This window comes from Medicago truncatula, chromosome 1 (assembly GCF_003473485.1).
Source record: "Medicago truncatula cultivar Jemalong A17 chromosome 1, MtrunA17r5.0-ANR, whole genome shotgun sequence".
Classification (NCBI taxonomy): domain Eukaryota; kingdom Viridiplantae; phylum Streptophyta; class Magnoliopsida; order Fabales; family Fabaceae; genus Medicago; species Medicago truncatula.
Genome location: NC_053042.1, coordinates 66,053 through 79,063, shown reverse-complemented (window position 1 = coordinate 79,063; position 13,011 = coordinate 66,053). Strand labels below are relative to the sequence as shown.

General features: G+C 32.1%; 1 protein-coding gene across 3 annotated transcripts; it reads right to left on the bottom strand.

The window, feature by feature from the left end:
* Positions 1 to 2,519: 2,519 nt before the first annotated feature.
* LOC25481844 (casein kinase I) lies at positions 2,520 to 7,148 on the bottom strand. 3 transcript variants are annotated; one of them, XM_013610216.3, is made up of 15 exons: positions 6,974 to 7,148; positions 6,841 to 6,881; positions 6,201 to 6,270; positions 5,942 to 6,090; positions 5,584 to 5,679; positions 5,386 to 5,456; positions 5,049 to 5,110; positions 4,893 to 4,956; positions 4,686 to 4,770; positions 4,481 to 4,607; positions 4,015 to 4,097; positions 3,814 to 3,868; positions 3,573 to 3,700; positions 3,291 to 3,458; positions 2,520 to 3,169 (listed from the first exon to the last, which is right to left on the bottom strand). In XM_013610216.3, exons 1-14 carry the CDS (start codon positions 7,047 to 7,049, stop codon positions 3,294 to 3,296), a joined length of 1,272 nt encoding a protein of 423 aa, XP_013465670.1. In that variant the 5' UTR covers positions 7,050 to 7,148; the 3' UTR covers positions 2,520 to 3,169; positions 3,291 to 3,293. The 3 variants fall into 3 exon arrangements, with proteins under 3 accessions (XP_013465670.1, XP_024631236.1, XP_024631237.1); XM_024775468.2 differs by having other exon boundaries at positions 2,520 to 3,458; positions 6,974 to 7,147; XM_024775469.2 differs by lacking the exon at positions 6,974 to 7,148 and having other exon boundaries at positions 2,520 to 3,458; positions 5,942 to 6,104; positions 6,841 to 6,879.
* Between the last annotated feature and the right edge of the window lie 5,863 nt (positions 7,149 to 13,011).

Sequence of the window (13,011 nt, the reverse complement as noted above, 5' to 3'; positions counted from 1 at the left end):
CTATTTTACACTTTTTTATTATTATTATTATAATTATTAGTGGTTTGAGAGCCATGCAAAAGTAACATCATCAAGTTCTTTATTTCATTCTCTACTTCATCATGTAGTATAATGATGATGATGGTGAGAGTCCACTGTTTTACTTCTGCTCCGTTTCCAATCAACTTGACATATGAAGTGAAGAGGAACGTATAAATGATTAAGTCAAACATATGGATGATTTCCCTACTATAATCAAAGGACACTCTTTCGCACACTAGTTAATGTTGACTACTGATTTTAGATCTAATGATTGAGATTATACTAACTAACTCAATTTTAAACCGTCTCAACTTTTGATTTAAATCGAACGGTTCAGATTAGTAACTACATGACACAACTATTGCAAGGAATCATTTCCATTTATTTTTGACTCCACTCAAGTAAAATTACAAATTAGATTCAGACGAATATTGTAATATACAGAAAAGGACTTAATTCATAGTCGATATTTAAAGAATTGGATGAGACAACACAATTGTAAGTTTCTTCTAACTTCGGAGTCTCGTATTTAAATTCGAGCATAAGTGAAGCAACTTTAAAATTTCTAGAAAAAAGACAAACAAAAGTTTAGAGAAAAAAACAGAAAAAATATAAAAGATCATGTGTTTATAATTATGACTAAAGAAGGGTTGTGTCATCATCTCATAGAAACTGAACACAAAAACAAGTGTGTTTGTTTCTACAGTGGATACCCACCCAACGTACGTTTTCTGAAACTCTTCAAATTAAAGCTTCTCTGTTATCACGTCTAGAACACCTTGGCACGCGAAAAAGGCACTGCAAACGTAAATCCAAACATACCATAAATGTGCACAAAAAACCAACAATAGAAGAGAACTCTGTATGTTATCACTGAAATGAAGAAAACACGGTGGAAAATGGAATTCCAACTGCAGAGAGCAAATGCTCCTAAAGAGGTTTAGTGTGTGTTTGATTCTGCGGTGGAGAAAATTGATTTTGATAAAATTGATTTTGTTAGAATTGATTTTAGTAAAAGGTGAGTTGAACGTGAATTGATTTATGTTTGAATTAAGACAAAAGTGATTCTTATAAATTCACGTTGTTTGGATAGCTTGGATCAAAATTTATTTTGAGTGCATAATTACCAAAATGGGTATTAATATTTGTTGCATTATTAATTTGATTATTCATTAAGAAATAAAAAAATTAAAATAAAAAGTTCCATTAAAAACTTTTTTGTGTATATATATAGATAGTTTAATTTTAGTTAGATATATTATATTAATTTTTTAACTCATTACTTAACAAATTATGTCAAACGTTTATTTTTAAAGGATTAATAAAAATATTAACAGGCTTTTCTAATGGGTTTTTGAAGCCCAATTTCAACCTCATCTCTAACCTAGAGAGAGAGAGAAGGTTGCAGCTGTGCAAAGCTTGAAGCAGCGCTGCCGTGAAACCAAAATCATCACCGCCTGTGTTGTTGGTTTGGAGGATACGATTTATAACTCTGTGGGAAAAAGGAAAAGAAATCATGGGTAATTAGGGAAAACAAAACAGTCAACACAAAATTAATTCCCAAATCACATTACATTGCCGCAAAAGCTCCGAATTGTGGCTTCACAGAAACGCGAGTTCGGGACTATATTCACATTTTATGGAATCACTTCTGAAGTTATCCAAACATAAAAAGTATTGTGAAACCACCTTTCAAAAAGCTAACTCGCGTTGGAGGCTACGAAACGCGGAACCAAACGAGCACTTAAAACCATTATTGATTATTTTGGATACACTCTCTCTCTCTCAGCTCTCAATTTCCATAAAGCAGTATCCTCCTAGGTTACTCACATGCCTCCTTCATTCCCTGCCACATTTACTCTAACATATTGAAGTACCAAAACCTACGAAGCATGGACACCTCAAAGATTAAGTGTGTCACGCAGTGGTAGAGTAAAAAAAATGTTTGAATGAACCTCAAAAATAAACTATAATATATAGCTACATACAATGTCCTCCAACTTTTTTCATGCAATACATAACTTGATGTGTATCAACAACTATATATATCAACAAGAATGGCACATAGCATGAGCATGCGCACGAGCATGAGCATGGACGAAGGGGGCGGCCGCCCAAGACACCATTTTATTAGGGGCACCAAAATTATTATTTTTACTTTGTAGTTAATACTATATATTCAAGACCAATTTCTTGCAATATATGATTAGCACTCAAAGGTAGAGTGCTTCAAATAAGATTCTATGTAACAAACAACAATGTTGAGAAGCATGATAGATACTACTATCCTTGATTTTTATTTTTTTTGACAGAATACTACTATTCTTGATGGAAACTATAGATAAGAGAAAAGTATTAAAGAGTAATATACAAATTGTATTGATAATGAGAATGTTGATCACATCATCAAGAGCAGAATAAGGCTTATATAGTCAATTAGATTAACTAACTAGTGTAACTTACTTTTACATCTAGTAGTAGAGCCCAACAAAGAAAAATAAATTGAGAAAGATTGATTATTTGGAATAGATAGAATGAGAAAAGTTGATTACAATGAGTGTAAGATACACTCTATACAGTGATGTGATCCCAACCAATTTAACTAGTCCTAACTAACTAGCAACTGCCTATGATAAACTTCATCTAATTCTAACACACAATGTGATCAAGAAAATTAACTATATAGCTGATACTAGAATCTAGAGGAAAATTAAGTAACTATAATGTTTAAGAGCCTAAGTACCTGCAGTGTAGTAACTGTCTAGGGATATCTAACAAGATTTGAATTCAAACTACAAGAAGAGAAATTAATGTCCTGGCGCTTCTTTATCCCGCTGCTTTTGTGACGGTTGGTAACTGTCTTCCAATATCGAATTAGCAGCCGTTCGTTCGAAAATGGCAACTTAGCAGCAAATGCAATTAGGTTAGCCAATCAAGCCAAGGTCTTCCTGCAGCTCTTCTTCGACTTTCTTATACAGAATTAGTAGGGCACTTAGACCCTTCAACAAAGACATCTTCGAAAATGGGTCAAAACACTTTGATCAACTTCAAATCATGCTTCTCCTCATACTCGAATTTTCAATCTCAATGAAGCTTCATAGCAAATTCGTGGAAAATTTCTTCGTCGCGAGTAATTCAAATTCCAACACTGAGAAATAAACCAAGTAAGCAACACGACAAAATATTCTACCGAGATGTCTATGAGTTGTAGCCCGTGCATCAATCTGGCCAAATCCACAAGTTTGTTAGGTTGGAAAAATGTCCCCTACCGTCTAATTGATGGATGAAACTCGGCGTATTGAAGGAACCAAGTCATCAGAAGCACCACATTTACTCCCTAACACGTCATTAGGGTTTGAGGTTTCCACAGTCGTTTCTGGTTTTGGAACATCTTCCGTAGGCATGACAGTGGAAATAGGCAAATCAGTATTCACTTTCTGCAAAAACATATCCCATTTAAGTGAGTTACTTTAGCAAAATATATGAATGTAACTTTAATATCAGTATAGTTTAAGTAATAACTAATAACTTCATCATGCAGAGAGGTATACTTGTTTATCTGTTTGAATCTCATCATCAAGATTGTCGACGTTAGCTACCCTGAGCTTCATACACACACGTGGACGGTCGGTATAGATTTTTGGCTTTGGCACAACATTTTGAGTACAGTCATTGTATTCTGAAAAAGGAACTAAAGTCATTAGAACATGCTCTGGAGTAAATTCCTTCACAATAATGAAAATATTGTGAATGAATGCGCAAACAATACTTCGACTACAAGAATGAAGTTACCTCTATGCTCATCCACATCCCCTGGTTCAAGACTGGTAGGCACGGCAACTGGAGCCTACAAATTGTCATTGAGAAATCAAACAAAATCAGTACAAATTTAATGCGAAAGCTATCAGAAAATCCATATACATTTCACATTTCTACAAATGAAAATAGGGAAGCCATAATTGAAACTAAAATGTTGGAAAAGGAACGACGCACTATTGATTGATTTTGTTCCTTTATCTGTTGAATCTCCTGATATTTTAAAATCGTCCAGTCATATAAATAGTCAGCAGCATATCCTGCCAAACATAAATTTAGGAAGTGAATTACATTTCAATTTAGTTTCTTAAACTGTAAGTATCAGAAAATTTGGTCTCTGACATTAATGAAATTCTAAAGTAATTTCTGAAATTGAAAATCCTCAACTGTATGCTTTCTTGAAAAGACTAATGCTATCGAGAATTATCAATCTCAGAGATCATTTGAAGTTATGATAATTTCAGAGAATAAATTTCTTTGGACATGGATACCTACAAACTTATTATGATTTGGATAATGAATAGAGTGCAAAATAATGCTACAATGACATTTAATGCCAATGAAACAAAAATAATCAACCAACATGTAAATTGCCATCTTAAAGAACCTGTTGCTAGCAGATTAATAAACAAACAGTTATTACCTTTAGAAGTGAACAATTCACGAAACAGGCGCTTCAAATATCCATAATCTGGTCGTTGATCAAATGTCAAGGAGCGGCAATAATGAAAGTAAGAAGCAAACTCCACGGGGCATGACTTGCAAAGTACCTAAGAACAAGAAATTCATAGTCAGAAAACATTTATAGACCAAATACATGTACCTTAGGGGAAACATGATCCGCATACCTCAATGGGAGTGTTTAACTTCGTTTCGCATATTTTTTCATATTTTTGCATTCTGGTGGCAGCTTGCAGACCTTGCCAAGGAAGGCTAAAATGCAAAAACCAAATAGTCAAGTCTTACGTTTACCAAAATAACCCTGCACCATTGAGAGTCGCAAGCGACATCTTTATGATGCATGGTAAAAGTATAATCAATAGGATGAGACATACCTTCCTCTCAAAAAGTACAAAAGAACATAACCAAGAGACTCCAAATCATCTCTGCGGCTTTGCTCTGAAGAAGTTAAACCAAAATTGTGAGTGAAAATTGTAGCTTACGTCATATCTTAAGACAATAACGAAGGAAAAATTCTCTCATGTACTAACCAATTCCTTTGTGAGTATTGCTACTTGCATAACGTGCAGTTCCTGTTAAGTTTTTGTTCTCTCTGGATGAGTTTATCAAGATAAAACAATATTAAACAACGTAAACATAGATGGCTAAATTCAAAGTGGTAAGGCACAAGTCACTAAGAATGAATCAAGCAAAATCCTTAGATAAAATCAATATATGACAATTTTGAAGATTTCACATTGACAGAAAGAGAAATGATCCACGACAGAAAGATGTTTCATCGCTTGTAAAGATGGTTCACGACACATAAATATGATCCATGTCAAGAAGAGATCAAACAAAAACTATAAAGCTAGATAAAAAATATACCTGTAAGGAATATGCTTGTAACTGATAGGATCCCTGTATCCTTTTGAAAGTCCAAAATCAATCATACAAACCTGTGAATGTAACATAATTCATATATCATATGTTAAATTTGGAAATATAGAGGAATTATAACATAGAAAAACTATCCATTTAAGTTTTCTGATTTTTGAAAGAATACTCATGAAGCATTGAAGCTACCTGGTTTGCTTTCTTCCCAAGACCCATAAGAAAGTTATCTGGTTTGATATCTCTGTGTAGTAATCCTTTGGAATGTAAATACTCTATCCTCGTAAGCTGTCATCAAAGAAATAAAACAGGCTTAGGGCCTGTTTGATTTACTTATTTGAGTATATCTACTAATATAAACACTTTTGTGATTGTTAGAGAGAGCTTATGATAAACATTTATGTTATAAGCATTTAATTAAGCTGTTTATCGAAACAGACCCTTCATACAGAAAACATGGTCATATAGAGAAGCTAAATTTAAAAACAGAAAGGAAAAGATGCATTCAATGATAACTAAACAACCAATCCATAAATGAATCAATGATTACCATTTGATCGGCTAACATCAAAACCGATTTTAGCGAAAACTTCCCACTGCAGTAGTAAAGCAGGTCATCGAGACTCGGGCCCATAAGTTCAAGAACTAGAACATTATAGTCTCCGTCAGTACCAAACCATTTCATTCTTGGAATACCACCTTAAATTCCATTACTATAATAAATTAGAAAGGACTGAGAAAACAAAGGGAAAAATATTGTGAGGGAAACAAGATTCAACATAAATTGAAGCTATGCTTTTATAACTTACTTCCTCCTTTAAGAATGTTATATAACTTTGCCTCATATAGTAGCTGTGGTTGTTGAGTTTTCTTCTTCTCCTATTACACAAGAATATGTCTATTATAAACCATCACAAAGTTGAGGACTTTTTACACGTTCAGTGACCAAAAGATGTAAATTAACAATCAAAATTTAAACATGCATCTAATTGAGAAATTTGATCCACTACAAAAATTGTAATACAAGATATGATAGTCTTTAAGCTTCATCCATCCATCTACTACGGAAAAGATAAAAACGATGTAATCAAATTTAAGGTCTTTAATTTAACTCTCTCATTGATCATCACTATTATTACCTTAAATGCGACTAAAATGTGTCCGAGAGTATCCAAGATATATATAAAAGCAAAGAAAACTAAGTTTCTTTGAGACACTTGTCTAAGTTGTCAGACATGTGTTACACAGGTGTCATACGAGTGTCGTACAACTAAGATACGCCTATTCTCAGGACGCCTAATCCCAAGAGTATTTGTAATTATTTAAAATGCAATAACAAACTCAAAATGATCACTTCCTAATCACAATTATTACAACAAATAAAGAAAATAAAAAGGAAAATTCTAAGCAATAACCAAAAATCAAAGCAACAATTTCCAATAGACTCACCTTCTTAATGGCCACAAGCTCAGAAGTCACAACATGTGCCCCTGAAAATGATCATAAAACAACTCAAACATTAAACAAAAAAATAAAAAAAATCAAACATGCAAAATGAAATAAAGTTTCTTATAATTCATACCAATATAAATTTCACCAAATGATCCACTGCCAATTTTCCTACCAATTCTATACTTTCCTCCAACAACCTTTTCCATCAAAAACCAAACAATGAGAATGGAAAAACAACTGATGATTTTCCAGAGAAAGCGATAAAAAACAAACAACTAACTTTTGCTTTCTGAGTTTGTTGCTTCAGTTGGTTTCGTATATATCGAGGAACAAAACAGAAGGAGATAAAAGAGAATAGATAAGATGGTTAAGGTTATTATTGGAATTTCATGTTTTGTTTTTAAAAGGTTGTTGGTGACGTGGTTTGACAAAATTTTCTTCGTTGCGTACATTAGTTGCATTTCGTTGTCCTTAAAAGCAGTAAAGTTTGTCACTTTCTCCTTATAACAAATTTTCACCTCATTTTTTATTCATTCACAACTCTTCTTATTATTTTAAGTGTTTTTTTAATGTTACGTAATAATATTATTATTATTAGTATTAAAACTTTTATTTGTTTTTTTAAGGAAAAATTATATTTGTTATTCATCAACATCAATAACAAAAATAATAGGGATTAGTGAAATGTGACCTATAATACAAGATATTTGTTACATTTTTCATTAAGAGGAGTTCTTATAAGCAAAAAAAAATAAAAAATTAATGTGCGGATGGTTGGCAATGGGATTGGAGTTGGGGAAGAAATCTCTTCCAATGGGAATGTGGAATGCATAAAGAATTTGAAATTTGTTGAGATTAAGTGTGGGTGATTAGTTTCACATCGATTATGAATTATGGATAAAATGTTGAATATAAGAGATGTGGTTTGTATATCTAATGTTTTAAAATTTTGGATAGAGATGTAACATCTCTTATAATCTTGGAGCGTTAACTTGTTGCTCTAAATGCTCCTCTGATATCTCTAACAAGTGTTACGGAGTCTGGTTCAACTTAGTGGAAAAGCGGAAGTAAGGTTAGGTTTTTGATCAAGTATAGTGATGTGGAAAAAGGAACGCCTACAACACTACATGAGTGTGCTGATACAACCATGCTCTTGATGGGAGATCGCTGAATTCAAGTGTGAATGATTAGTCACGTTGACTATGGTTGTTGTTATCTATGAAGCCATTAGTGTTTTACAATAAGATAATTTTTGATGGACAAGTGGCATCTTTTGATGGAATTATTGCGTAAATTAAATTAGTGTCTTGGGTTTGTTCCGCTAAGTGTAGTAAATGTAATGTTCAATTTTTCGATTGGTTTTCTAAACATTTACAGAAGATTGTAAGTTTATGATAAATGATTTTGCCGTCTAAAAATGTTTAGTGACATAGGTTTTTTTTTTTTTTACAAGTAGTGACATAGGTTCTTGTCCGCATGCTTTTTACTCATGTGTATTTTTTTTTATATATATATATATACAATTAATATACTTGATTCTTTGTGAAAAAGTATATGAAGTATGACCTTCCCAAAGTAATATATGTTTTTTTTAAGGATTTTGTTATTTATTTTGATCTAATAGTTTTGTGTAACAAATTTTTAATTAAAAAATGATTATGTTACGTATGAAATAGCTGGATTTGTTAATAACTTAAATAAAGGAGTTAAAGTAAATTTTTCTAGTCAATTCAATTTTCTGTACAGGTTTGTACTCATATTATTTTATTTTAGTTTTTTCTCACGATCGATGACATCATTTGTCACACTTTGTCTTCATGTATGTTTTGCCAAGTTTATATGCAGATTACTTTTTTCGGTAAAATATATTTTATAGTTCACTGTTACCCTTATGAAGTGGTCTTGAGCCAAGGTCCAAACAGACATATGGAGAGTTGCGTTCTTCTCATAATTAACTCTTACATAATTAACCAAATTGTTTGAGCTTCATTGATAAGGAGCTCATTTATGTACTTAAGAAATATCGGGTTCAATTTAAAAAAAAATAACGTCTGATCAGTATGCATGTCTCTAAGCATGAATCGAATTAGTCGTCCACCATTGATGAGGGTTGAAAACCGACACGAAAGAAAAAAAACTCCTACATAATTAACATAATTAACTCAAGTGTTCATTTTTAAACGTGAATTGTTTTTAACTCAATTGACAAGTGACTTTTACTACGCATTCATTTATATTATCATTATATATGTTTTTTTCTTCGTAAATATTAGGCTTAAATAAGAAAATAATCTCTACAAATATCTGACATTTTGGTTTTAGTCCCTGTAAAAATATTTTTTTGGTTTTATTCTCTGTAAATATAAAAAATTTGGTTTTGGTCCTTGGTATTTTATTTTAGTCCTTGTAAAATTGATTCATATTGGATTTTGTCCTTGTAATATGTAGAATATTTGATTTTAGTCCCTCAAAACGAGGACTAAAATGAATATTATAGGGACCATTTTCAATATGAAATGATTTTACAAGGATTAAAACAAAATACCAAGGACCAAAACCAAATATTTTATATTTGCAGAGACTAAAACTAGAAAAATATTTTTATAGGGACTAAAACCAAAACGTCAGATATTTGCAGGGATCATGTTCATATTTAAGCCTAAATATTATTACCAAGTTAGCAATTGCATATTTTAACTTAATATACTTAAGTTTTAATACACTAAATCAAGTTAATAGAAACAAATAGTGAATGTCTTGATTCACGTGATTTATTTCAATATTTTGTTTTCGTTTGAATGCTTAATTATTTACATAATAATTTATATTGTAATTTTCTTTTAAATATGCTTTATATTGCATTTTTAACTTAAAAATATATTGCAATACACCAAATGCTTTTCCAATTCTATTTATAATCTAATGTCTATTTTCTGTCTGGGTTTGTAGATATTTTATATTACTTTCTCGTGCTATATACCTCTTTTTCATACCTTGGCTTCGTGGAAGTTTCTACATGTGCTTTTGAATTGTTTTTTTCTTTTCTATTTATTTAAAATTGACACAACATTAATTTATTGTCCGATCTTATAATTATTTAACATCTTATCAAATATCAAATGAGTTGAGCCAAAGGTAAAAAACGAAACCGCATTCGTGTGATGATGTTTGTATACAATGGTGGATCTAGGAGCCTGAGTTGGGGGTGCAATTCATCTAACTTTTTTTTTTTTTGCTTTCGTATCGGTTTCCGATCCATCAAAAGTAGACGACTAATTCGGCTCATGCGTAGAGGCATGTGCACTGACCAAGCGTTGTTCCTCCTGGGAATCGGACCCGATATTCCCCCGGTACGTCCTTGGAAGGAGCTCATTGCCACTGGAGCCCAAACAACTTTGGTTGCAATTCATTTAACTTTGATTAATATTGAAAATAGAAGTATTTAAACAATAAATTATAATTTATTTAACCAAATTAATTATACATATGGACCGTCTCAACCAATAAGGTCTAAAGCAAATTTTGCTCAAAAAAAAAAAAAAAGGTCTAAAGCAAATTATAAGAATTGGGTCCTTTTCAAATTAGTTTGTTTTTGGAAAAATATATTATTTAAATTTTATTTTTTGAGCTTTTGAGATGAAAAATCGTTTATTAAATCATTATAATAAATATATTTCATTTAAAATTTCTTTTTAATAGATGATAAAACAAGTTATACAACTACGTTTTGCACATGCAATTGCTACGAGAATTGCTAACGTTATTCGATAAGCAATATATGTATTTAAAAAGAATCAATTCTTTTTCCGCACCACCCACATCCTAGATTTGTCGGCGTTTTCGACATCGGTTATTTTGGTTGAGGTTGTTCTAGTTCGCGGTGTCTCCATCCTCCTGACGTCCTCCAAAGCTCCATTGGTTTGGGCTGTTCGCAGCAACCTCTGTTTGGGTGAGCATCAACAACCTCCGCCTTTTATCATGGCGGTGGTCCATACAAGGGTCATTTACACATACTTCACAGTGGTAGAAGTTGGATGTCGTATGCACAGATCTATTTAACGGTAGATATTTCAAAAATTTCGGTTTTCTTAGATATCTGGATGGGTTCTTGATGGTTATGGCTCCAGGATCTGCCGACGGCAGTGCTAGAGTTGTTGCGGTTGAGTTTCTGTTCGTGGTCGATGTGTTTGACTTTTGATTCTTTGATTCCTTTTTAGAGTTGTTGAGCATTGCTAGTTTCATAGTTTGTTTTGTAGACACCCCGCTGTAATTTATGATTTTCTTAAATCCGAGTCATTCTCATATTCATGTTTTGATCTTAGGAGGGTTGTGCACATTTGTCTTAGTTGTGCAATTTAGTGGAATCATGCATGGTGCAAAGATTCAAAATGATTGGCTACTTGTAAAAGGGGGTAAAGTTAGTAGAATCATGCATAGTTCAACTATAATCACGCACGAGTCAAAATTGACTACTTGAAAAAGGGACAAAGTTAGGGGGTTACTAAAAGTGCATTTAAGCCAAACTTTAATATGCATCATTGTTGATTTACTTTTTGAAATTTTTTTGAGGATTTTTGTTTGAGGACAAAAGAAATTTCTAAGTTGGAGAGAGTTGGTATATATCCCAAATTTTGGTTATTTGACCTATTTAATTAAAGCGTTTAATAACTTATTTTGCAAGTAATATAGGAAAATCTCCAATTTCATATAAATACATAGTTTTATGCTAATTAAGCTACCTTGAACTATTTCCTTTCATATGTTGTAGATTTTTGAGATTAATGACCAAGAAGGATAAAGATCCAGGATTATGATCCAAAGTACTTTTGCTAGTTAAGATGAGCAAGCTAAAAGCGAAGGATTCCAGAGAGTTTTGACGGAAAATACAAGAGAAAATTTGTTGGGCGATCATCTATTTTTCCATCAATGTAAGATAGTTTAGTGACCTTGAGGATGAGCTATCACTTTCCTCCATTTAAAGAAAGCTCAGATTCGCTAGGCGAGCAACATTTGCCGAATGAAAATCTAATTTTGAAAATATATAAATAGAGGTCCCTTCTTTGAAAGAAGTGGATCATTCCATTATAGACCACAAAAAAGTTTGTGGCAGAGAGAAGAACTCATAAAACACATACATACATACATACAATGTGTTGTGTTCTGAAAATTAAGTTTCATTTGTAAAAATTAAAATAACTAGTATTTTGTATAAAAGACTTTAAAATTGATTATTGTGTATAAAAAGTGTGAATGAGTAGCTTATAAGAAAAATAAGGAGGTGCGAAAAGTACCTTTATCTAATTTTGCTCATTCATATACTGTTCACCATTGTTTGGATATGGACACTTATAGTCGGCCCAATTAAAAACCTATTCATCTTCTCATGAGAGTGAAACCACTTCTTATCGCGGCGCAAGAGAATATCTAAACACCGATTTAGTTCAGGTGTAATCAATTCTGACTGGCGAATTAGGTATCAAATCTTTCTACAATTTAATTTTGGTTTACGATTCATGATGATTAAGTTCTATTGTAATCAATTCAGGTATCCAATTTAATTTTGATTTAGCTCAGGTGTAATCAATTCAGATAGGCGAATCAGGTATCCAAACTCATATGAAAACATATTTGGATTTTAGGGTTTTCTGAGGAGTTTCACATTTTAGGGTTACAACTTAATCAGATTTAACTTGGACTATCTGAACATATGAAATGGTACCCTGACCATTAAATTGGCTATTAATGTATCCCCGTGAACTTAATTCAGTTAGTAGGGATATTGCATTTTATATGCAGGAGCCGGGGTTCGAACCCCGGACGCTCCACTTCTCCACAATTAAATTGTGTGAGTTCTAGCCTGGCTACTTGACAAAAAAAAAAAAAAAAAAATTGGCTATTAATGTAATTTGTCTTAATTACACAAATTATTTTATTTTGTTTAATTTGTGCGGATCTATTAAAAAAAATTACCCATCAATGTGCAACTAATTAGTAAGATCCCTACAATCAACTGTTAGGGTCGATTCAAGGGTAAAGCTCCTGAATCCCTAAGTTGTGGTTCACTAATAAAAATAATCTGGGATAAGTTTTTATAAATTAAAAAAGGCCCCATATGTATACAATAAGTTTTAATTTATTAAAATTTACTTTAAGCCTCATTATCTATTG